Here is a 22,468-nt window from a genome sequence, read left to right as displayed (position 1 = left end):
GGTTTTGTTCTCTGTACATCATGAATTTATACAGATATATATATATCTATCTCTATATCTATCTATATCTACATATATATGTATATATAGATACAGATATAGAGATAGATATATCGATTTATATATATAAAAACAGTTCTTTAAAAAGGTAAGATGTACACAGTAAGCCATATCAAATTTAATATAATACCCTTGTTTCTTTTAATGAAAGCAGAAAATTGTTGAAGGAAAAGAAGAAAAAGAATACAACAATGGCAATGATGACAGCAGCAAACCCAGAAGTTTCAGCTTCCATAAAATATATGGCTGCCGATTAGAAAGTAAAATCTATAAGTGTAAATTTTTCATTCAAGTTTGCCAAAGATCAACTTAGTTTTTATTGCTCCATGCTGTTTCTGAATTAAGTGACTTCACTGTGAGTGAAACTTTATTATTAACAAATTACATCATAAATTAACCCTAATAATGTTAAGCTTTTAGCTTACATAGCTTGCTGTTTTATCTAAGAATGTGGGAAGCGTGCAAAGCAGTTAAACACTAAGGAACGGGGGAAGCCATAAGTGCTCACCAGCAGATAAATAGTACAATGAGCTGGCATGGTGACAAGCCAAGAGGAACATTCTTCCCCTGATTTTGATTTGTTATCAGAGTTTCAGTGGAAAACACACACAAGAGGACGGCAGCAGAGGAAGCAGGAGGCCACTGTGTCTAAGTGATTCCACCAGCCTGTGCTTGCTCATTGAGTCACTCACCTCATAGCCTTTCTCTAGCAGGAACTCAGCCAAGTACGAACCATCCTGGGAAGAAAAGAAAATTTGACAAATATCAGACTCATCGTGGCTAACCAAGTCAGCCAAGACTAAGAGTTTTGAGAAAAGCATTTAAGAGACCATATGACCTTAAATTAAGGATCATGGCAAACAAACCTTGAGCGCCTCAGAAGCACAGTAAAGTGTTACCATAGTCATATCCACAGAGAAAGAAACTGAAATACAGAAAGTTAATATGGGACAACAGGGAAAACATGACACTTCAGAATCAGATGGATTTAGGTTTAGGTTTTGCCACTTACTAGCTGTGTAAAATATGCAAAATACGGGAGGCAAAGCAGAAGGCCTTGGTACTGTAGGAAGATAAAACAAAAATCTGACATTCTGGGGGACTGTAAAAAAAGAATCACTGGGGAAGGGATGAAATGGTAGCTATGGAGACTTGGGGAAAGGGCAAGGCCAGTGTGAGCAGGAGGCAGAAAATACCAGAGTGCTGACATTACTGAAAAAAAAAAAAAAAAAACCCACCAAGGTAGAGAGGAAGAAGGTGAATGCCTTTGCAGGGAGCCCTTCTAGGCACTGGTGGGAGTTTGCTTCTAACCAAAGATTATGGAAAGTCACTAAAGAAAGGGTTTCAAGACAAGAGTCAGGGTGGAGGGGGTGGTGGTCATGATCAGATTTATATTATTATCACTGAATATGCGTGTGTACATGTACATGAACTTTAAATAAAAGGAGGGTTTTTATCTTTTATAAAATAATAAGTACTTAATTTGCATGTCTCTTAAATCATGCAGTTAGTTAATCTCTACATTAAGATGAAGCTGTCTAACTAAGCAGAGGTTTTTCAACTGGATTTTAATAATTCTTTAAAAATTTGCTGAGTAATGGGGGGGTCCATTTAAACTGAAATATTTCACGTGCCACTTTTAGGGAAAGTAAGGGAGTCACCTAATTCAACTATTAAAAGGACAAAAGGTGAGAAATCATCATTCTAGAGGTACTATAAGAAGTCACCAGCTTTGCTCAGAAAATGAATTGTGTAAACATTTTGCAAGTAATCCTATAACTGCTCTTCTGCTTTTAGTCTAGGTAGGTCCCCTCCATCTCATCCAGACTTCAATTTGTGTACTCCACAGTAGTTGGGAATATTTAGGTTTTCATTAGTTTCTTCCATTTAAAAAAGCTTAAAATATCCCTTTCAGCTTCGAAAGTTCCTACCAGATATATGAGGGGAAAAAAATCAAGAAACCATTAGTATTATCATTACTTGACTTAAGGCAGAAATTGGAGACACCTATGGGTCCTGAAAGTGACAGGACTGCCAAGAGAATATTTACTGCAGTAATGCGGAAGGCATGCATAAACTCAGGCAGGATGATAAGGCAAGGTATACAAAGGACATATTTTGTGGTTCGTAAAAAACCTCCAGAAGATTTTCTTCTAACTTTCTGACATAAATATTCTGGTTTATAGACTCATGTGGAGAAGAGAAAAGGTTTGGCATATTCCTTTTCCTTTCAATCTTATGATACACACAATTGCATAATATTTATATACCTAATATGCAAACTAAGTCAGTTAAGAAGGCTAAATAATTCAGACCAGGACAAGCCAGGTTGCTCTACATGACCATTGGAAATGTGAAAACAGTCACTAGTCTTATAAATCAATCACTGAGAAAGCAGCTTAATAGAAAAAGAATTTACAATAAGAATAATAATTTTACAATAGGTTGGAAAGCCCTAGAAAATATGTTTTGTTTAGTTTTTTTCTTGGTGTCATTTTGAAGCAGGCAATACCTATACTTTCCATGTTTTATAATTTCTCTTGGAATAAAAAGTTAAAATGCTTTATGTTCTTCTTTGGTTGCACAAAATGTTTTTCTTTTGTTTGTTTTTTTGTTTCTTCATTTTTTAAAGGCAGAGGTGAACGTGCTGGAAATCCATGGAGACAGAGAGAGCTGTGATTATTTAGAAAGCTGATGTGAAACAGACCTGACCAGGACCAAATCCTGTCAGTAAGGTCTTGTTCTCCTTACCCAGGCTACTTCTCAAACTTTCCAACAACACTGGAACATTCTGAACCAGCAGTGGCATTCACTTCCTCCTCATTTCCTTGCCAGGTCTCTCAAGTGATAGGGCCAGGGCTACACAATGAGTGGGAAATGGAGCAGAGCGAAGTCTCCTGGTCTTTGGCCCAGGGAACCCAGCTGGCCTCCCTTCGTCCTCTCCCCAGGTCCCTGAGGGGACTCCATGGGGAGACACAGTATCTAAGCAGGCAGGCATGCACCAAGCCAGTGGGGATTATTATTTCTGCCTCCTCTAGAAGAAAAGGGCTGTTAGAGAATGCCTCAATCAGACTGACAACTGAAACGTCATGGCACCTGAGAATGTGCAACCAACATTAAATCCTGACACTTAACTCCTCAGAAATCAAGGAGCTAATGAACTAAATTTCCAACTCATTTGCTATGAACGCAATTAAACTGATACAAATTCCACCCTGGGTTCAATTCTTGTTACAGAAAACTTTTTAATTGGAGAAATAATGTCCCAATTATGACTCTTAAATTTATTTTTACACATGGTTATTCAGAGTACTCATTTCATACTAAATGCTATGTAGTTTTAAGTAACTGTCATGGCTTTAATATTTTCAAGAAAGAAATATTTCTTATTCTTATAAGAACTAGGCCTAGAAGGCAAGTAGTCATTTGGCATCTGAGGTAACCGAGGCACATGGAGGTTAGCTAACCTGCCTAATATCATACTACTAGTGATGAAGCCAGGACTAGAATCCAGGTCTCCCATTATTTTGACTTAGGAAACAACCTCCTTTCTCATCGTCCTTTACCTGGGACCTACTAAAGCATGTCAAAATCTAACAAAATAAATAAGCGGATTAATTTTTAAAACAAATTCTTTTAGTCATTTTCCATTACAGAGTGATTAAATAGTACTTCTAGTTTTAATCAGGTGACTCAAACTCAGAGATATCACATAATTTTAGAACACTCCAGAGTTCAGAGGAGACAAACAGGACACAGTATCTAAGATTTCTCAGGTCTTGTTTGGGCACGTGCACTACTTGGGAAGCAGTATAGTGTTGTTTGGAGGTGGACTTGGATTTGTGGTAGATGTATGTTTTGGACTCTAGGGCCAAGGAGGCAGGGCGATTGCCCAGGGTCCAACAGGGCCAGATTTAGGTGTGCCTGGTGCCTACAGTCCTTATATTTGGGTATCTCTTCTATACCTTTCACGGAGTACTCAGAAATATTTCAATTAAACAGCTATAAAAATTAAGAGCAATTCCAGAAATTAATTGAATTATATCTTGGTTGTAGTATGAAAACTACCTAAAATTTCACATCTATAAAAAACTAAAGGAGACACAGGAAGTTTCCTCCATCTCCCAATGGCCATAGAAGGCTGAAATAAGCACTGACTGACACTCGTTTCCACCCCAGGTCCAAACACATGTGCATGCCAAGCAGCTTACCCTCCCACAGAGAAGAGAGACTAACATTTCTCTTCTCTGTTCAAACAGGATTCACTTATAGCCCAGAAGGAGAAAATGAACAGGATACTTTCTCATATACGATTTGAGAACAGGGTCCCTCTGAACTACATGCTAAATCATACTGTATGTTTCTGTCTAAGCACCTTTTGGCAGCTTCTTTGAACGGAATAAGATAAGTAGTATTGGGCAAAAGAAATCATGCCACTAATAAAATGAATTTCTTTGTTTAGACCATCTCAAGCATCAGGAAATAGAATATTCCTGTAAGAAGAGAAAGCACTAATCTATACTGCCTTTCAAGCTCTTTAACTCTATGTATTCTAATTATTCTAAAAAAAAGCATCTTTCAGGCTAATCACAATTACAGTTATGAAAGTAATCTATATCTCCAATAAGAGAATACAAACACCTCAATAATTAACAGAGAATGCTATTTTGAATTAGAATGAAAACTTCCAATGGGAAGATTAACCACTGTAGTGTGAAGAACCCAGAGGCAGAATATATTTGAAAAGGATTTTAACCTGGCTCATGTTTGTCAGACTCACAGAATTCAAAAGACCATAGAGATTAATTAATCCAACTCTCTCATTTTACATATCAGGTAACTGAGATTCAAAACAGTTAAACGTTTAGTGTACAGTCACAGTCAGAAAGTAGCACAAACCTGCATGCAGGAAAAAACAAACAAACAAACAAAAAACACAGATCTCCGGACTCCCAGACCTCAGAATTTTTCACTAAAAAATTAAGAGACTGGATTAATGTCTACAGTTGAAAACCAAGTAAAACACACTGATGCATTACTAGAGTAAAAAACAAGAATATAACCAACAATTACCAGTAGAGAGATAATTAACTGATTGACTGGTAGACAATAAACAAGAACACCATCGATTTTCAAAACTCACATCTCCTGTAGTCTTTAAATGTTGAAAATTATTTCCCCATAAGAGCTGCAGTTGCCAAAGAACTGACTTTCACATCCTTTGATCCTGGCAGAGAGGAACACAGGAATCCAGAAATGTGATCAACAAACTCTAAATAATAAAGAATTGATTGTGCCCAGCAGCTAAGATACTCTTTCTATAACTACTCCTCCCCTCTAACTGTCTGCTAGGCCAAGAGCCTGTAAGCAGGTGCTTATTAGTTCTTTACACACATCAAGAAGTGACAATGGCTCTGCTGCCAAACACAAGACCTTCCAGTAAATCGTGATGAGCTGAAAAGTTAAAAGCAATATTTTAGAAAGAGGCCAGATACCTCCAGTCATCCTACATATTGGTCTAACAGCACCTTGAATTCTTTCCCACAAAACACGCTCAATTTCAAAAGATTGTAATGTTAAGTTTTATGTCCATGGTAAATGTTTCAAAAAGATTTACATGTGAAAAAAAATCATAGAGGAAAGAAGTGACCTACAAGGTTAATTTTTAGAAAACATTTTTTTCCCAGTTTGATAGGTTAAAAAGTGACCTGTTTTTCTTTTCATTTTTGGATTAGTATTAAGACCGAAGAGTTTTCTGTTTGTTTGTAACCACATAGTCTGTTTCTTCTGGGAATTATTTATTCTTATCTCATGTTTTTAATATATTTTAATGTATTTTGCCAATTGATTTGCTCTTATATGCATATAGAACATATATAAAATTGACTAATTTTTATCTCCAATAAAAGCCATTCAAAAACTATTTGAGACAGGTTAGCAGATTTTCAGTGGTAGAATTCCCACAACGACCTGGCTTAAAATGCACATTCCCATCAAATTGCAAATAATTATTGTAAACTCTTAGTTTAATGAGCAAAGAAAAATGCAAACACCAAAATCTGACTCCAGGCATATTTGCACAACCCAGCATTTGTAATATCATTAATTTCCACAAAAACAAATTTCTGTAGCTTAGGCAAATGCTATAAGGAAAATGAGATTAAAAGATAAAATAAGGGGAAGGAAAGGAAACAGTTATTAATAAAGTATAGAAAGGTAATTCTAATTACATGATCAGAAGGAAGCCAACACACAGTAGATATTTCAAACATAGTTCCAAAAAATGTTTTTAAAAGTCTCAAAGCAAATCCAAAGGCATTTATTAACAGCCTACATGTGTGCTAGGTATACATAATATAAAACTACGACTCCACATAAAAGTATGCCCAAAGAATACTGTATCCCACTAATTATCTTTCCTTTTTTAAATGTAAGCTCCTTTAGTTTGACCCTCTTGTGCTTTTCTCTCTCATACTCTCCCATTCTTGGCATGCTGAAGTTTTTATCCTTTAGAAGAAACTACTATTACTATAAATGATGGTAATAATAGTAATAATAATAGTAAGCTCCTACATAGCATTAAGTATATAACAGGCATGCTCTAAATGCTTTACACTAACTTTTAAGTCTTCACTCTACATAGTTGGCACTATTAGTATTTCCATTTTACAAATGAGCAAAGTGAGATAAATTGAGACTAAGTAACTACCCAAGATCTCAGTAGCCAGAGCAAAGATTGGAACTGTGTATATTTGTAATGAATTATTTATATGGCAATTTGCTTCACTAATGAGACCAATCACTCTATAATGATAGGCCTACAGTAATTTAACATAAATTTTGGTCTTTATAGAATTTATTAACAATGCAAAGTATCCCAGATTAATGAACATGAAACAGTCACTTGGGATATAGGTCTTATAGAATAGAGGACAGGAAGGAAGAGATTTAGTCCCTGCCCTATCGCTCTGAGAAGTATCTGGGAACCTAGGCATTTGCTGGCCTAGATAGAATTATACTTCAGCACAGGATGGAGCCCCCACATTTCACGTGCATCAGCCAACCCACAGGGGGACAGGATGAGAATATTAACCAGGTAACCTGTACAGATAATCTGTAATCCAAACATTCTGCTATGAGAGAAAACCAACTGATACACAAGTCATGGAGAGAGGGTAGCAAGGCTGTATGCATAAAAGAAAAGTTATAAAATACTACCATACAGATCCTTTTTATACTGGATGGCACGGTGACTTGGATACATAAATCACCACACTTGAGCATGAAATCAAGGTGGGGAAAAAAAACAGGGGAAATACAAAATGAATATTTCTTTCAAAAACCTTTAAAAGACTTGCCTAACTGGCCAGTTCAGTACTAGTGTGAATAACTCTGTTCAAGTTTAGAACAATATTCTAACTGAAAGTTTTTAAACTCAGGGCTACAAATACACTGACAAAGATATGTAAAGATCAATAGGGAAGTTAATAATAAATTACTGGTAAACTTCATGCTTAAAAATAATTTCTTGGCTCCACCAAAAATTTATTAGAATTGAAAAATGAATTCAGTAAAGTAGCAGGACACAAAATTAATATTAAGAAATTGGCTACATTTGTATAGACCAGTAACAAACAATGAGAAAAGGAAATTAAGAAAACAATCCCATCTATAATTGTATCAAAAAAATACATAAAATACCTAAGAATAAATTTAACCAAGAAGATAAAGACCTGTACTTGGAAAACTATAAGACACTGAAGAAAGAAACTGAAGAAAATACAAATAGATGGAAGCGTATACCATGCTCATGCATAGGAAGAATTAACATCATTAAAAGGTTCACGTTACCTAAAGCAATATATAGAGTCAATGCAATTCCTATCAAAATATCAATGGCATTTTTCATAGAACTAGAACAAATAATCCTAAAATGTATATGGAACCACAAAGCCCCCAAATAACCAAAGTAATCCTGAAAAAGCAGAACGAAGCTGGAGTTATCATGCTACCTGATATCAAACTATACTACAAGTATATAGTAATCAAAACAGCATGGTGTTGGCATAAAAACAGACATATACATCAATGGAACAGAATAGGGAAACCAGAAATAAACCCACATCTATATGATCAATGAATCTATGAAAAATGAGGCAAAATATACAATGGGATAAAGACAGTCCATTCAATAAATGGTGTTGGGAAAACTAGACAGACACATACAAAAGACTGAAATTGGATCACTTTCTTATATCAAATACAAAAATAAATTCAAAATGGATTAAAGACTTAAATGTAAGACCCAAAACAATTAAAGAAAACATAGTTTTATTCTTCTAGAAGAAAACATAGGGAGGTACTTCTTTGACATCGCTTTTAGTAATAATTTTTTGGATATGTCTACTAGGGCAAGGGAGAAAAAAGAAACAAATAGGACATGAAACTAAAGAATTTTTGCGCAACAATGGAAAAGATAACCTACTGAGTGGGAGAAGATATTTGCCAATGACACATCTGATGAGGTGTTAACATCCAAAATATACAAGGAACTCATATAACTTAAAGTCAAAAAAACAAACAATCCAATTTAAAAAATAAGCAAAGTGAATAGACATTTCTCCAAATAAGACATACAGATGGCTAACAGAAATATGAAAAGATGCTCAGCATCACTAATCATCAGGGAGATGCAAATTAAAATCACACCTGTCAGAAATCGGAATATCAATAAAACAACAAAAAATAAGTGTTGGCAAGGATGTGGAGAAAAGGAACCCTCATGCACTGTTGGAAGAATTGCAAATTGGTGCAGCTGCTATGGAAAATTATATGGAGGTTCTCAAAGAATTAAAAATAGAACCACCACATGACTAAGCAATCCCACTTCTGGGTATTTAACCAAAGAAATACAAAACACTAATTCAAAAAGACATATGCACCCCTATGTTCACTGCAGCATTATTTACAATAGCCAAGGTGTGGAAGCAACCAAAGTATACATCAATAGACAAATGGATAAAGACATGGTAGCACATGTATACAATGGAATATTACTCAGGCATAAAAGAGAATGAAATCTTGCCATTTGCGACTATATAAATGGACCTAAAGGGTATTATGTTAAGTGAAATAAGTCAGAGAGGACAAATGCCATATGATTTCATTTACATGTGGATCTAAAAAACAAACGAACAAACAAATTCATAGATACAGAGCACATTTTGATGGTTGCCAGAGGGGAGGGGAGTTGGAAAGGGATTAAGACATACAAATTGCCAGTTATAAAAACAGTCAAAGAGCTGTAAAGTACAACAAAGGGAATATAGCCAATAATACTGTAATAACTATATATGGTGTCAGATGGGTACTAGACTTATCTGGATGATCACTTAGTAAGTTACATAAATGTCTAATCATTCTGCTGTACACCTGAAACTAATACAATATTGTATATGAACTGTAATTGATTTTTTTTAAATTTTAAGTAATTTCTTTGTAGTAAATATATGTGTGCATATATATATATGCACATATAAATTAAAATTGTACAAATTTTAAAGAATTCCTCTCCCTTTCCTTTTCCCTTTCTCATTATCTCTCAAAGTGAAAGGCCATACAATTAAAGGCTGTTTCTTTGCAAAGTACATGCTTATGTAGTTCTAATCATCCAAGTGATTTATAGAGGAAATGATTTTTTGCAGGTACTCAAACTAAAACAGAACTGCATTTTGTCCGGTGTTCAAGGCCAAGATTAATTTAAAAAAAAAAAAAAACCTTAAATTTGGAAGAAAAAAACAGTACTGAAGAGAATTATGAAATTTTACTATTTATCTGATTTATTAACATTTCCTTGTACATTTCTTTTTATAATTTGTGTCCTGATTCAGGAAGACAAAACAAACGTCTTTTTGTTTTTAAAAGGCCATAAAAATAAAAAAAATTGATGACTATATCTTTCACCATTTTATTGTAAATTCATTTAATAGGCTGCTTCTAAAATGTCACTCTTGGTGATATATAGAGTTTAACTATTTATAAATATTCTTGCTCTTTTTACGCCAATTTCTTTCAGGGATATAATTAATTAGCACAATTCAGTTAAGAATGTTCTAAAAATAAGTGAATGCTATGACAGAAATGTCATCTACCAGCTCCCTGTAAATCACTGAAGATTCAAAATAAGAACTGTGATTTGCATAACTTACAATCATTGAAAGATAGATGAAGCATATGTACATGAATGTAAATGAAGAAATGTGTAAGCATCCACCCAGAAAGTTGCATACCATAAAACTAATAAAGCTAACTAACATTCAGAGCCCAAGGACAGATAAAGAATGAAATGTTGCAGGAATGATTATAGAGTTCCTAACAGGTATAAACAACGTAGATTTCACTGAGGTGTGGAGTCTGGGAGTAGGTTCAGCTGGTAAAACTCAATTTTGTGGACTAGGAAATCTCTGTATTTGTTAGGTTGTTCTATATATTGTCTGTTAGGGTTCTGCCACTAAGAGAAGGTTTCAAAAACCATTTTAGGGGGGGAAAATCACATATTTAAAAATATATGCCTCCATCATACTTGCAGCTCTCTTCAGTGCCACTGCCTTCTAGGACTTAAAATCCAGGCTCATTTCTAGATAGCTCAGTCCTAACACAGAAACAGAGATGGTGAAAGGAATTGTTTGTGAGATACTCAAATGACAGTTTGAACTTCTATAGGGCTTGTGGTTTAAGTTGTTTTTATTTTGTCATTTTTCTTTCTTTCACAAATAGCAATGGGGCTTAGCTGTTATTCAACTGTATACTTTTTAAAATCTTCACTTAAAAGGACTGATAGAAAACACTGTCAAAACTACACTCCATTGAAGACTAGAGTTTGGGCAGACAGAGGTGGGGAGTGTGTATGCGGTGGTGGTGGGCGGGGGGTGATTAGGGGACCTGGGGGTGAGGAGATGGATATTCTCTGGTGAAAAACAATGCCTATTCTAACAGGAATTGTACACAACTTCCCATCTTGGTCACAGTAGCACCAAGCTCCAAACTTCCAGCCTTGCCAGGGTCTTGGAGTGATAATCGAGTGTCTCTAATTCAATCTAACCTGATCACATCCACCTTTGATCTAATGTTATAATATTTAAATTTCTAACTACTGCTTTGTTTCCCAGCTATTCTCTCCTAATATTTATGACTTATTTGAGATGTTTGGCTATACTTTTTCAGATTTAGATAACAGAATTAGAAAAATTAAAGTATTTTTTTCTATTAAAACACTAGGCTTAAAATTCAGATAGGGTATTACCTTTCAATAGACATAACCTTACATTATAGCACATATGTTCTTCAAAGTATATACTATTATTTCTACCAAAATAATAATATCTTACATTTCTATAATTCCTTATGCCTGCTAAGTACTCTAAAATATTTTTCCCATTTCTATCTCACAACATCCTGGTGAAGTAGCTGATATTATCCCTATTCTTCCAGATTAGAAAATTGAAGTTGAAAAAGCTAAATCCTCTGTTCAAGGTCATAGAGGTAGTTAGATAACTTGGCTGAATATGAAACCAATTTGTCTAATCTTAACTACAGTATTATTTCCACAATACTTCTCCTTGTCACAATAAAAATGTTTCTATCAAAACAAGATGCCAGAGTTTTTAAAGCTTTACAATCAACTAATAAGTGTATGTAAAAACATACAGTTTAGTGCAAAATAGCTTTTTAAATCAGTATTAATTACTTTTGCAATAATCCACTATTAAGAATAACTGCTTAAAATAACTCAAGTATACTTAAAAAATGATCTTTTGTGTGCATGTACAGTAGTCCCCCCTTATATGCAGTTTCATAAGCATTTTGTTTCAAAGTAGAAAATCTTATATTGGAGGAAATATTACAGAAAATTTTCTAAGACTCATCCATGACTCTATCAATGAGTGCTGGCTAACAGCATAAGATCACTGCCTTCATTGTCTTCTATTTCCTTTAACAGGTATGTAAACTGGCAATGATTCATAGATTTTCATGTGTACATTGAACAATTTTAACTAAGGTCTATGATGCTTTTCACAGTTTGTGTCAGAATATAATAGAATAAAGCAATAAGAGAAATCTACTCTCATTTTCAAATTCTAATAAATGTGGATATTTGACCTAACATAGCTGGTACTATTTGTTGTGATAGAAATTAATTTTTTCATATCCATCATATGTAAGACATCCAAAAATATCTATGCTACAAATTTGGTATTTTGGGCCAGAAATTTAAAACATTTTTACTACAGGCAAATTTACTATAGGCAATTATGAGTCTGAGTTTTTGTAAAATATATTTTTGTGTTTTCTCATAATTTTCTAATAAAACTTTGGCAACTAAAATGATTTATTTTACCATCTCCACATATAAAAATGGTTTCCTCTTTTGTGTATTAATCCAAGCCATTTTAAGGGTGGCCAAAGTTACAAGTTCACATCCTGTTAAAAATTTTAAATTTGTTGGATATTTAATTCAGATTTTGGGCAACCAAATGGGTTAATTTCTTTTTGACCTTAGAAAGAAAATTCCTTATCAAATCCACTATGGATTTGTTTGAAAATAACTTTTAATATTACACACTTTATTTTCTTTAATTTTTGCTCGACAAACAGCTTTGCTTTTCTGTCTTGCTGTGGCATAGAAAATTACAAATGCCAGTAGTCATATTTCCCAGCTTCTTTTTTCATCTTCACTATTCTGATCATAGTACTAGCTTCTGCATCTGAATTCAATTCTGCAGTAGTAAAGTGCCTTTGTTTTAATTTTTTTAAACTGGCCTGTATTTTTATCTAGAAAAAGAATTATATTTTAATTAAAATTATAAACATTTTGATTTAATACAATAAACATGTATCATTGTAAGTTATGCTCCCTGTGTAAAATATTCAAATAAACACACTATACTGTTAGAACAAAGAAAAAACATTCAAAGTGAATAAATTAGTTGACACCAACAAGAACTGTGTGAAATACATCAGTTAAAGTGAAATGTAGTTCTATCAAAAGAATATTATGCTTGACAGAAATATATTTTATATTGCTTGTTTTTTTGTTGTTAAATTTATTGGGATGACATTGGTTAACAAAATTATATGCTTCATGTGTACAATCCAATAATATGTCATATGTATATTGCATTGTGTGTTCACCATCCAAAGTTAAATTTCTTTCTGTCACCATATATTTAACCCCTTTTATCCTAATGTACTTTCCCTTCTTCCCCCTCCCAAAAATTCCATTCCTCAGTTGTGACAGCCACATCTTAATTGTTCAATAGCTACATATAGCTTATGGCTACAGTTTTGGACAGTACAGTCACAGGCTGTGTTCTCAGCAGTTTACACTTATTAACTTATGTATTTTTCACAACAGTCCTTTAAAGTATTTAGTCGAATTATCCTCCTATCACAATGATTGACCCAAAGTCACAAAGCTATTAATCAGTCTTACTCCAGAGACTCTTGCCCACTATCTCAATGTCCAAAGATCAACAATCGCACAGAGTTTAATGAGAAATGACACAAGAGGTGCAAAGTGTGTTAAAAAATATAAACCAAACTACTTCCCAATTAAAAATATGGAGCCAAGACTGATAAGAAGTAATTGTGAAAGAAGAGAGACTTGAGCTTTAAGATAAGTGTTGTAGATCAGTGGCCCCCAGCTTTTTTGAGGTGGGGCTGAGGCGGTGATGGTGATGCTAGTGCTGGGGAGCAGCTGCAAATATAGATGAAGCTTCATTTGCTGGCACACTGCTCATCTCCTGCTGTGTGGCCTGGCTCCTAACAGGCCACTGACCAGTCCACAGCCCGGGGGGTGGGCAACCCTGCAATGTAGGTGAAAAGGAAAAGCAATCTGGGGCGAGGAGGAATGTATGTGAGAGGTGTGAGCTAAGTGCTACTTGGTCATGAATGGACAAAAGATGATCAGCTGTTTAGTTACTGTGATTGGCTAAATAATGGTCCTCCAAGGTCATAGCCACATCCTAATTACTGGAATGGAAAATACACCTAGAAATATAGCAAGAATAGATGCCAAAAGAATGGATACATTTTGTGAAGACTTGTGTCTTTCTTTAATCCTCTTTATCTACCACAGTACCAGGAATGTAGCCAGAAAACATACAAATTTAATGAAGAGAGGGAGAGAGGTGGGGATTGATGATCAGTAGTGAAACAATGATGAGATGGACTACCAACTCTGAGATCTTATATCAAAATACAGTCTTTGCAGATGTGATTAAGATAAGCATCTTGAGATAGGGAGATTATTCTGCATTATCTGGATGGGCCCTTAATTTCGATCACAAGTGTCCTTTTAAGAGGGAAGCACAGAGAGATTTCACATAGATAGAAAACACACAGACTAGGATAAGACCATGTGACCAAAGAAACAGACTGTAGTGATACCGCCACAAGTCAAGGGATGCCAGCAGCCACCAGAAGCTGGAAGAGCAAAGAATGAATTCTCCCCTAGAGCCTCTAGAGAGAGTACCGCCCTGAAAACACTTAGCCTTCAGAACTGGGGGAGAATAAATCTGTTGTTTAAGTCATTCAGTTTGTGACAAATTTGTTATAGCAGCCCGAGGAAACTAATACATATCTAAAGACCTCTCAAAAACATCAGCATACAAATATACCTTGTGAATCAGCATGAGGGGTATCTAGAAAGAAGTTTTCCCAATTTATTTAATGGCAGAATCCTCACTCCCTCTGAGGGGTAGGGCTAATGGTAAAACACTGTTAACAATGGCAGAGCTAGTACTCCACTAACAAAGTCTGGGAAATCCCGACCTAAGACACATTATGGAAGGCATTTAATTCAGGCAAAAAGATATGAACTATATTCAACCAATACAGAATCATAGAGTTTTTTTGAGAAGTGTTGCAAGAAGTTAACCATTTGGGGTGAGGTGACCTAAGGCACTATGAACCTGGATTCCAGCTGACTTCAAAGTGGCAGAACACACTGCTTTGGGAAATACAACATGTAACCAACTGAGCTAACCATCCCATTAACAATTAGTAGATTCTATTGCACTCTACCCTGATGAAACCACAACCTCTAGAAGGTGTTTCAAGTCTTCTGAGGGACACTGACAAGCTAAAGTGGCTTTGGAGGGTGACAAGAAGTGGCATAAAAGAATGAAAGAAGTGTTGTTCCCAGGGAACAATATTCAAAGGGGGGACAAAATAGCAGTACTTTCAAGTAACTGAAGGGCAAACAAACAAACAAAAAACAGAAAAAATTAACTAAGGAGTTAATTAAAAATTAACAAAGGAGTCAATAAAAAACAAAAAAATACTAAAAGGGGGTAGGGTTGGCCCAACATGAAGCCTTCCATGATCTTTTGCAGTAAGAAGTTTCTAGTCGATTTAGATACTCTTAGGGAGAGTGTAGAATCAGTTGTTAAACTGCGGTAGGAGGAAAAAAATCCACACTGGGTAGGAAGTTAGTCCAGAAAACCAACAAGCTTCCTCCAATTCTAATTCCATGCTCCAAATGGGTCAGAGACCTGCTTATCACACCCACATACATATGGGTGAAATTCAAAATATTTAATAACGTGCAGCACAGACACTAACACACAAAAACAGTTGCCAGCTTATATGCCTACAGGTGGGAATCTACCAGATAAATTTCACCTTCATAAAATTAACAGTGACCTGTAGTTGAATAGAAACTCTGAGCAGGCAGGAATACAGAGAAAGGAGAGAAAAATTACCATCACCTAAAAACTGTTTGTTTGAACTGCCAATAGGTCCCTAGCCTTAGGAAACCACAGAATGGAAAGGAAGGATGACCAGGTGGCTGGAAGCCACCTTCCATACACAGGACATCCGACGATTACCTACCAACAGCTACAGTCGTGGCCCAGCAGCCACACACTATGGCACCACAGTCTTCAAGTGTCTATTTGGCGCATTGTGCAAACACTAATTCCATGCCAGGATGTCTGGGTTTAGTTTGGGTTACATTCTCTGCCTCTGCCTCTGTGTCCTTCTTCCTTTTTCTTCTCTCCCCCTACCCTCCTATAGCCAAATTTGGATCCCACTGGTTTCAGGCGAATAATATCCATTTGGCAGCAACTGTCTAATAGGTTAATGGCCAACAATGAGCACTTGTATTTTCTTATAAGGTGGAGGTAAATTGTGGCACTTGAACAAGGACCTTATTATCTAAATTTTACTGCACATTTACTACAAGCCCGTTTCAATTTTATGTTTCCATTTCTAGGCCTTAAGACAAAAAAGAGAGAAAATTCATGTTCATATTTGAAAGGGCTATTTTCTAAAAACATAATATCAGGCTAAAAATGTTATGGGTTGAATTGTGTCCCCCTGAAAATTTATATATTGAAGTCCTAACCCATATACCTCAAAATGTGACCTTATTTGGAAATAGGGTCATTGTAGATGAAATTAGTTAAGATGAGGTCATACTAGAGTAGGGTAGGCCCTAATCCTATGTGACTGGTGTCCTTATAAAAAAGAGGAAATTTGGACACATGTAGGAAGAACATCATGTGAAGATGAAGGCAGACATTGGAGTGATGCTTACTTACACCAGCCAAGGTTCACCAAATACTGCTCCCCTCCCCTCCTCAAAAATTTTTTTTTCACCAAAAGTAAGGTTAGAGGCCTGGAGCAGATTCTCCTCAAGGCCCCTAAAGAAACCAACTCTGCTGACACCCTGATCAAACTTCTAGCATCCAAAACTGTGAGAAAATTAATTTCTGTTTAATCTACCCAGTCTGTGGTACTCTGTTATGGCAGCACTAGCAAACTAATACAAGGCCCAAAAGAATGAGAGTGGCAAACCAAACGTCAGACAGGGCAAGGGTGGTGGGAAGGGCGGAGTTCAGAGGAAAGAGTTTCCACTCCTTGCATTTATAGTTAGCTGTCAGGAACTACATGGTTCAAGGCTAACCCAGTCCTTCCTCCCAGTGCTCCGCCTGCAGGCCACACTGACCTTCTTTGGGCTCTATAATCTGTCCTTTCTTAGCTTCACACAGGCTGCTCCCTCTTCCTCAATTCTCCTGACCACTTTTGTCCTTCATATGTCCACTTAGTATTACTCCCTTAATTCTACATGTCAGTTTAACAATCATTTCTTCAGAAACTCCTTCCTGATTTGCTCCACCCTAAGTCAGATCCACAACCCCGCCAGAAACAAAACACAGTTCTCTCCTTCACAGCTATTGTCACGTGTCTCATTATGTGTCAGTGACAATGGATTATGTGCCTTCCCCACTGACTTTAGGATCCATGAAGACAGGACCACAACCACTTTGCTCATCATGATCCACACATTCATCATGCTCACGTGACCAATCACATTGTCTGCTGGTAGTTAGCGTGCAGCACATAATTGCTCAGTAAAATAAAATTCAATGTCCTTGGGTTTCTAATCTCACAAATACTAAACTCCAGGAGACATGTCAATGCCCTGTCTGCAACTTATATATCAAAAACCATCTCATCAATCAGTTTGGCCTCCTTATCTTGAAACATGAAGATACAAATGGGCTCTTCTCTGCCATATTGCCAACTGAAGAGCACCACAGACTCTATAGTACCTTGTGAGCTCCCCACAGTGCTTCTCAGATTTGCAGCTGCCATCACCTTCTATCCACATCATTTGAGCACTGCTTTGGTCATCCTGCCTCTAGTATCTAAGCCATCATACACCCAGCACACCAGAGTAAATGGGCTGTGCTACTACTATAACTAAACTTCTTTTCCAGTGAAATATAAGCAATCATCTGACACATGAAAGGGATCACCACAGAACAGTCTGCCTCGAGGGCGGGGGTAGCTGTGGAAGGATTTGGGAGAAGTGAGAGTCCCTCCCATGCACTTGGCCTCTCACTCCCCTCTGTGTCATACCCCAACCCCCAACCCCTTAGCAAACCTTGATGCATCTCCACGACACTTGGGCCTCTTCAAAACACAGTTAGAAACCACTGGACCATCTGATTAAAACTAAACTTTCTAGTAAAGAACTCAAAACTCCCAATTAACTAACGCCTCCATTCCCAAAAGCCTAACCAAATAAATGTTTTTAATATGGGCATTTCATACGTTGGCTCCAATCTTCCCTGCCATATGTATTTTTTCATTCACCTATGTGTCAAATACTTATTGGTATTCTAGATAGAGGGTTACAGAGACAAGTTTTGCTCTTCAAGAAATGAAAATGTGGTAAATGAGAGAGTTGTATCAATCAATATATGTAATAATAACAGTAATAACAAAAATAACAGACAATATTTACCACAGGACAGAATTAGTAGAAGTATTCTATAAGCATGAGCCTTCTGAATAACCCTATCAACAAGGTCTGATTGTTATCCCAGTTTTAAGGATGAGGAAGCAAAATCTTGAGGAGCTGAGATCAGGTCACACAGCTAGAAAGAAGAACAGTGTACACCCAAAATCAGACATTTTGAGTATGTTGAAGGGATATCTGCACCCCCCTGTTCATAGCTGCGTTATTTACTATAGTCAAGACCTGAAAACAATCTAAGTGCCTACTGATGAATGCATAGATAAAGAAGGTATGATATGCACAGAGATACACACACACACTAGAATATTAATCGGCTATAAAAAAGAGGAAACTTTCCATATATAATATGGATGGCCCTTGAGGGCATCATGCTAAGTGAAATAAGTCAGATAAAAACAAATGCTTTAGAATTTCACTTATATGTGGGCTTTGGAAAAAAAAATACAGAAAAAGAGATTATACTTATGGTTACTAGAGGGAGGGGAATGGGGAGTGTGGTAGAGAACTGGATGAAAGTGGCAGAAAGATACAAATTTCCAGTTATAAAATAAAAAGAGGAATTAGGGCTGTAATGTGCAACATGATGACCATAGTTAACACTGCTATATGGTCTCTGTGAAAGTTGTTAAGAAAGTACATCCCAAGAGTTCTCATCACAAGGAAAAAAACATTCTTTTTTTGGTATCTATATGAGATGATGGATGTTAACTAAACTTATAATAGATAATAGTCATTTCACTATATATATAAGTCAAGTCATTATGCTATACATCTTAAATCTGTTCAGTGCTGTATATCAATTATATTTCGATAAAACTGAGGTGGGGTGGAATCAGCTCTCTCGTAATCTTTTATGTAATGGTCAGTTCAGTGTGGCCACAGAAGCTCAGAAAAAAAATGTATTAATATTCTCGGGTCCTAGGAATAGGAAGCTCAGCACACTGTGCAGAGCCATATGGGGAAGCCTCAGGGTGGTCAGGAGGCAAAAAGCAGGAGCAAGAGGAAAGCAAAGGCTAGAGCCTTTATTGAGGTTCCCATAGAAACATAAGAAAGGGCAGAGCAGGTTAGGTTTGGCTAGTTTGAATAATTTCAGTAGGCTCTAAATTATAGAAGTGGTCTCCAGATGCCTGGTACCTGGCACAGGGATGATTAAGGCAAAGGCATATTGTCTTCTGGGTGTACAAGGCCATATAGAAGAGGTCTGGTTCTGGATCAGTTAGTTTTATATCAAAGATATGCTCCCAATTGGGCCCTTTACTATTTCTAAGAGTTGGTTGGCCACGAGAAGGGGCAGTCTCTCTAAAACCAGAAAGATTCTTAAGATGTCGAAACATCCTAATATACAGAAAATTAAAAATATAAACAATATATCAAACTATGTGACTTCAAACCTTCCCATCTCTATGCCTGCTGCATCCTCAGTGTAGCAATGGTGCAACAGCAGAACCAGGGACAAAGTATAGCCCTAGCAGGGGACACAACAACACACCTAGAAATGTTAGGAAAAGCTCCACAGAAAAGGCAGCAACTTGAAGTGGGTAAGAAAAGAGAAGTAGAAACTTGCAAGAGGAGAAGAATGGAAGATGGACTGTTCAGTAAAAGGGACTGACTCATGAAAATGTCAGCTGGCCAATCCAGTCAGCTACAAGTGCCTAGATGTTGCTAGAGTGAGGGTCCTGGGAGAGCACAGCAGGGTAAGGGTAGAGATGAGGCCAAGCACAGAGTCTGAAAGGGCCACTAGGACCAAGGCAAGAATCCTCAATTTCCAATTAGGAGTATAATAACAGAAATATGAATAGATCTGCATTTTAGTTTAGTTTCTCAAGAGTTTACTAAGGATGCTTAAAATGTTTAAACCTCTGATACAGCAGACTCTACCAAGATTAGAAAACCAATCTCACACACACATGCTGAGAGTCCCTAATTTCAGTGGTACGTAACACTGATTGCTAGACCAGCAGAGATGCATGAGATTCTGAACCTAAATTTTCTAGTGACTTAGTCTAAAAGCATCATAAAAAATATATTTTTATAATATTCCAAAAGGAGGAGGAAAGACCTAGACATAAGATTGCTATAACTCTGAAACTCTAGAATTAATTCTCTAATCTGGTATTATGATACTGGAAACCTCTGCATCACTCTGGAGTCCCCAATATTTATCAATTTATCCCTCCCCTCCCACATATATACATGCCATCACCATCTATCAAATGAGAACAGCAACAATCGTACTTTTCACAGAAATTCAATTCTTAATGAGATGTTTACAAAGCAGATTATCCTACAAAATACAGAACTTTTCTATAAGAGTCTTAAAAACATAAGAGTACCCACGCCTAATAAATAAATGCTTTAAAGAAATCCCCCTGAGCATACTAGATAATTCAGCAACTTAGAAACTAAAAGTGGTTACATTTTATGCATAATGAAATAGATGTGTTGCTGACAAGATGTCTTAAAAAAATATTTATATATTGACTCATATTTGAAATATGTTGAGTATTCTCCTATTTAAAAGAATCCTGTGAAAAAGCCTCTATAAAGGTTGTTGTATATTAGACATTCTCATACCATACCATAGAACTAAGTTCCCTGTTTCAGTCCAATGTTTTGAAACACGTTTTTACTATTCTTGGAAGCGCTTTCACATTTTTCTCAGATGTTGAGTGAGCAACAGGGTAAATAACGTTTCAAAAGGATTTTGAAAGCAGTAAAATCTTAAGTTCCTTGCTAAAAGGGCTGATCCAAAATAAATTAAATCCTGGTGTGACTAAGCTGAGTGTGGTAAATTCTGATTTGTAGTGTGAAAACCTCCAGTTAAGAGATCTATTCAGTGACTCAACATGCACGTTGAAGTCATAAGTAGGGCAGTAGAGTATAAATACAAGACTTGAAAGTATCCTCTGGTCTCTGGGTCTGTGTTCACATCTACGAAGTCGGTAGATGAGAGTAGGGTTTCTCAAAGACCTATTGTCAAACTCTGGTGTGCTGCATTAGTTTTGTTAAAGAGAAAGAGTTTCGGGAACTGTGCTTCATGGAAAGCCCAAAGCTGAGGAAGTCCTCAGGAGCAACACTCACAAATGTGCAGAAATTCGGTAAAAAAGAGGGTAAGAAATTGCTGATGTGGATTATACTGGAACCCCTCAGATGCAACACCTAAGATACTGCTGGTGCACTGGGCTTCCAGAGCACCATTGAAACAGTTATGAATCATAAAATTAGACTTGGAGAGGGCCTTAGAGACCAATTAAACCTAATTACTTCACTAGTGAGGAAACCAAAACCTTGCCAATATGGGAAGATTAAAACACAAAAACAATACTGTGCTTTTGCTTGTCCAAGGTTGCCTCAGACAATTTAAGAAGGTTACAGGGTTTCTATCAGAGTAATTATCAACTAACAAGAAAAAAATAGATGATTATTTTCTTAATAATTGGGGAAAATCATTGAAGAGCTAGTGGTTTGGTTTGAAGAGATAATCAGTTTAGTTAACTTCATTAAAATGGATGCAAGAACAACAAAGTATATTACCTTTTTATTTACTAACTCAATTGCTACCAAATATTGGGTCATTTATGTGTTTCCTTCATTAGGAAACCTAAGCGGTGAACAGTATAACCACCACAAAACTTTGATGAACAGGCACACACAATGAACGTGCACATAAGGTGTGTATCACAGAATGGCTTTTTCAGTCACTTGAATTTAGGTTCATTAAAAAAAAAACTGTGCAGTGCAGAGGAGAGCAGCTGTCCCAACACAAGCAGTTAAAAGAGCTGAAAATATTCCCACGCCAGTTCTCCTGAATCCAGTCTATTTTCTGCTCTTATGTGGATTCAAGGAAACAGAATTACTATTTAAAGAGCGTTTACAAAGAAGCTTTTAAAAAGCGTCAAAATAAATTACTTTGAAGTGTTTTTCACTAATAAGCCTCCAGCTTTCCCTTCTTTTCCTATTTGCTGACTATATTTAACTGACTTTACAAGCTGTGGGGAGATTGAGTACACAAGGCAGATTCCAACCGGAGCTATATGCATCAAGTCCCAAGGACTTTTGGTGTCGTAGTTTTTTCTT

General features: G+C 36.3%; 1 protein-coding gene across 5 annotated transcripts in view; it reads right to left on the bottom strand.

Annotated features, from left to right (window-relative positions):
- The window catches only part of GMDS (GDP-mannose 4,6-dehydratase), a 607,022-nt gene that overhangs the window by 468,117 nt on the left and 116,437 nt on the right, over nucleotides 1-22,468 (bottom strand). For all 5 annotated transcript variants that reach the window (XM_025041522.1, XM_025041523.1, XM_015599051.2 and 2 more), the window contains exon 2: nucleotides 753-797. In XM_025041522.1, the coding sequence (XP_024897290.1) occupies nucleotides 753-797 (45 nt within the window). The remainder of the gene's footprint in view (nucleotides 1-752; nucleotides 798-22,468) is intronic.

The sequence above is a fragment of the Pteropus alecto genome, unplaced genomic scaffold (genome assembly GCF_000325575.1).
Source record: "Pteropus alecto unplaced genomic scaffold, ASM32557v1 scaffold389, whole genome shotgun sequence".
NCBI classification, from domain to species: domain Eukaryota; kingdom Metazoa; phylum Chordata; class Mammalia; order Chiroptera; family Pteropodidae; genus Pteropus; species Pteropus alecto.
The sequence above is the reverse complement of the archived record's forward strand: the minus strand, read 5'-3'. Positions and strand labels throughout refer to the sequence as shown.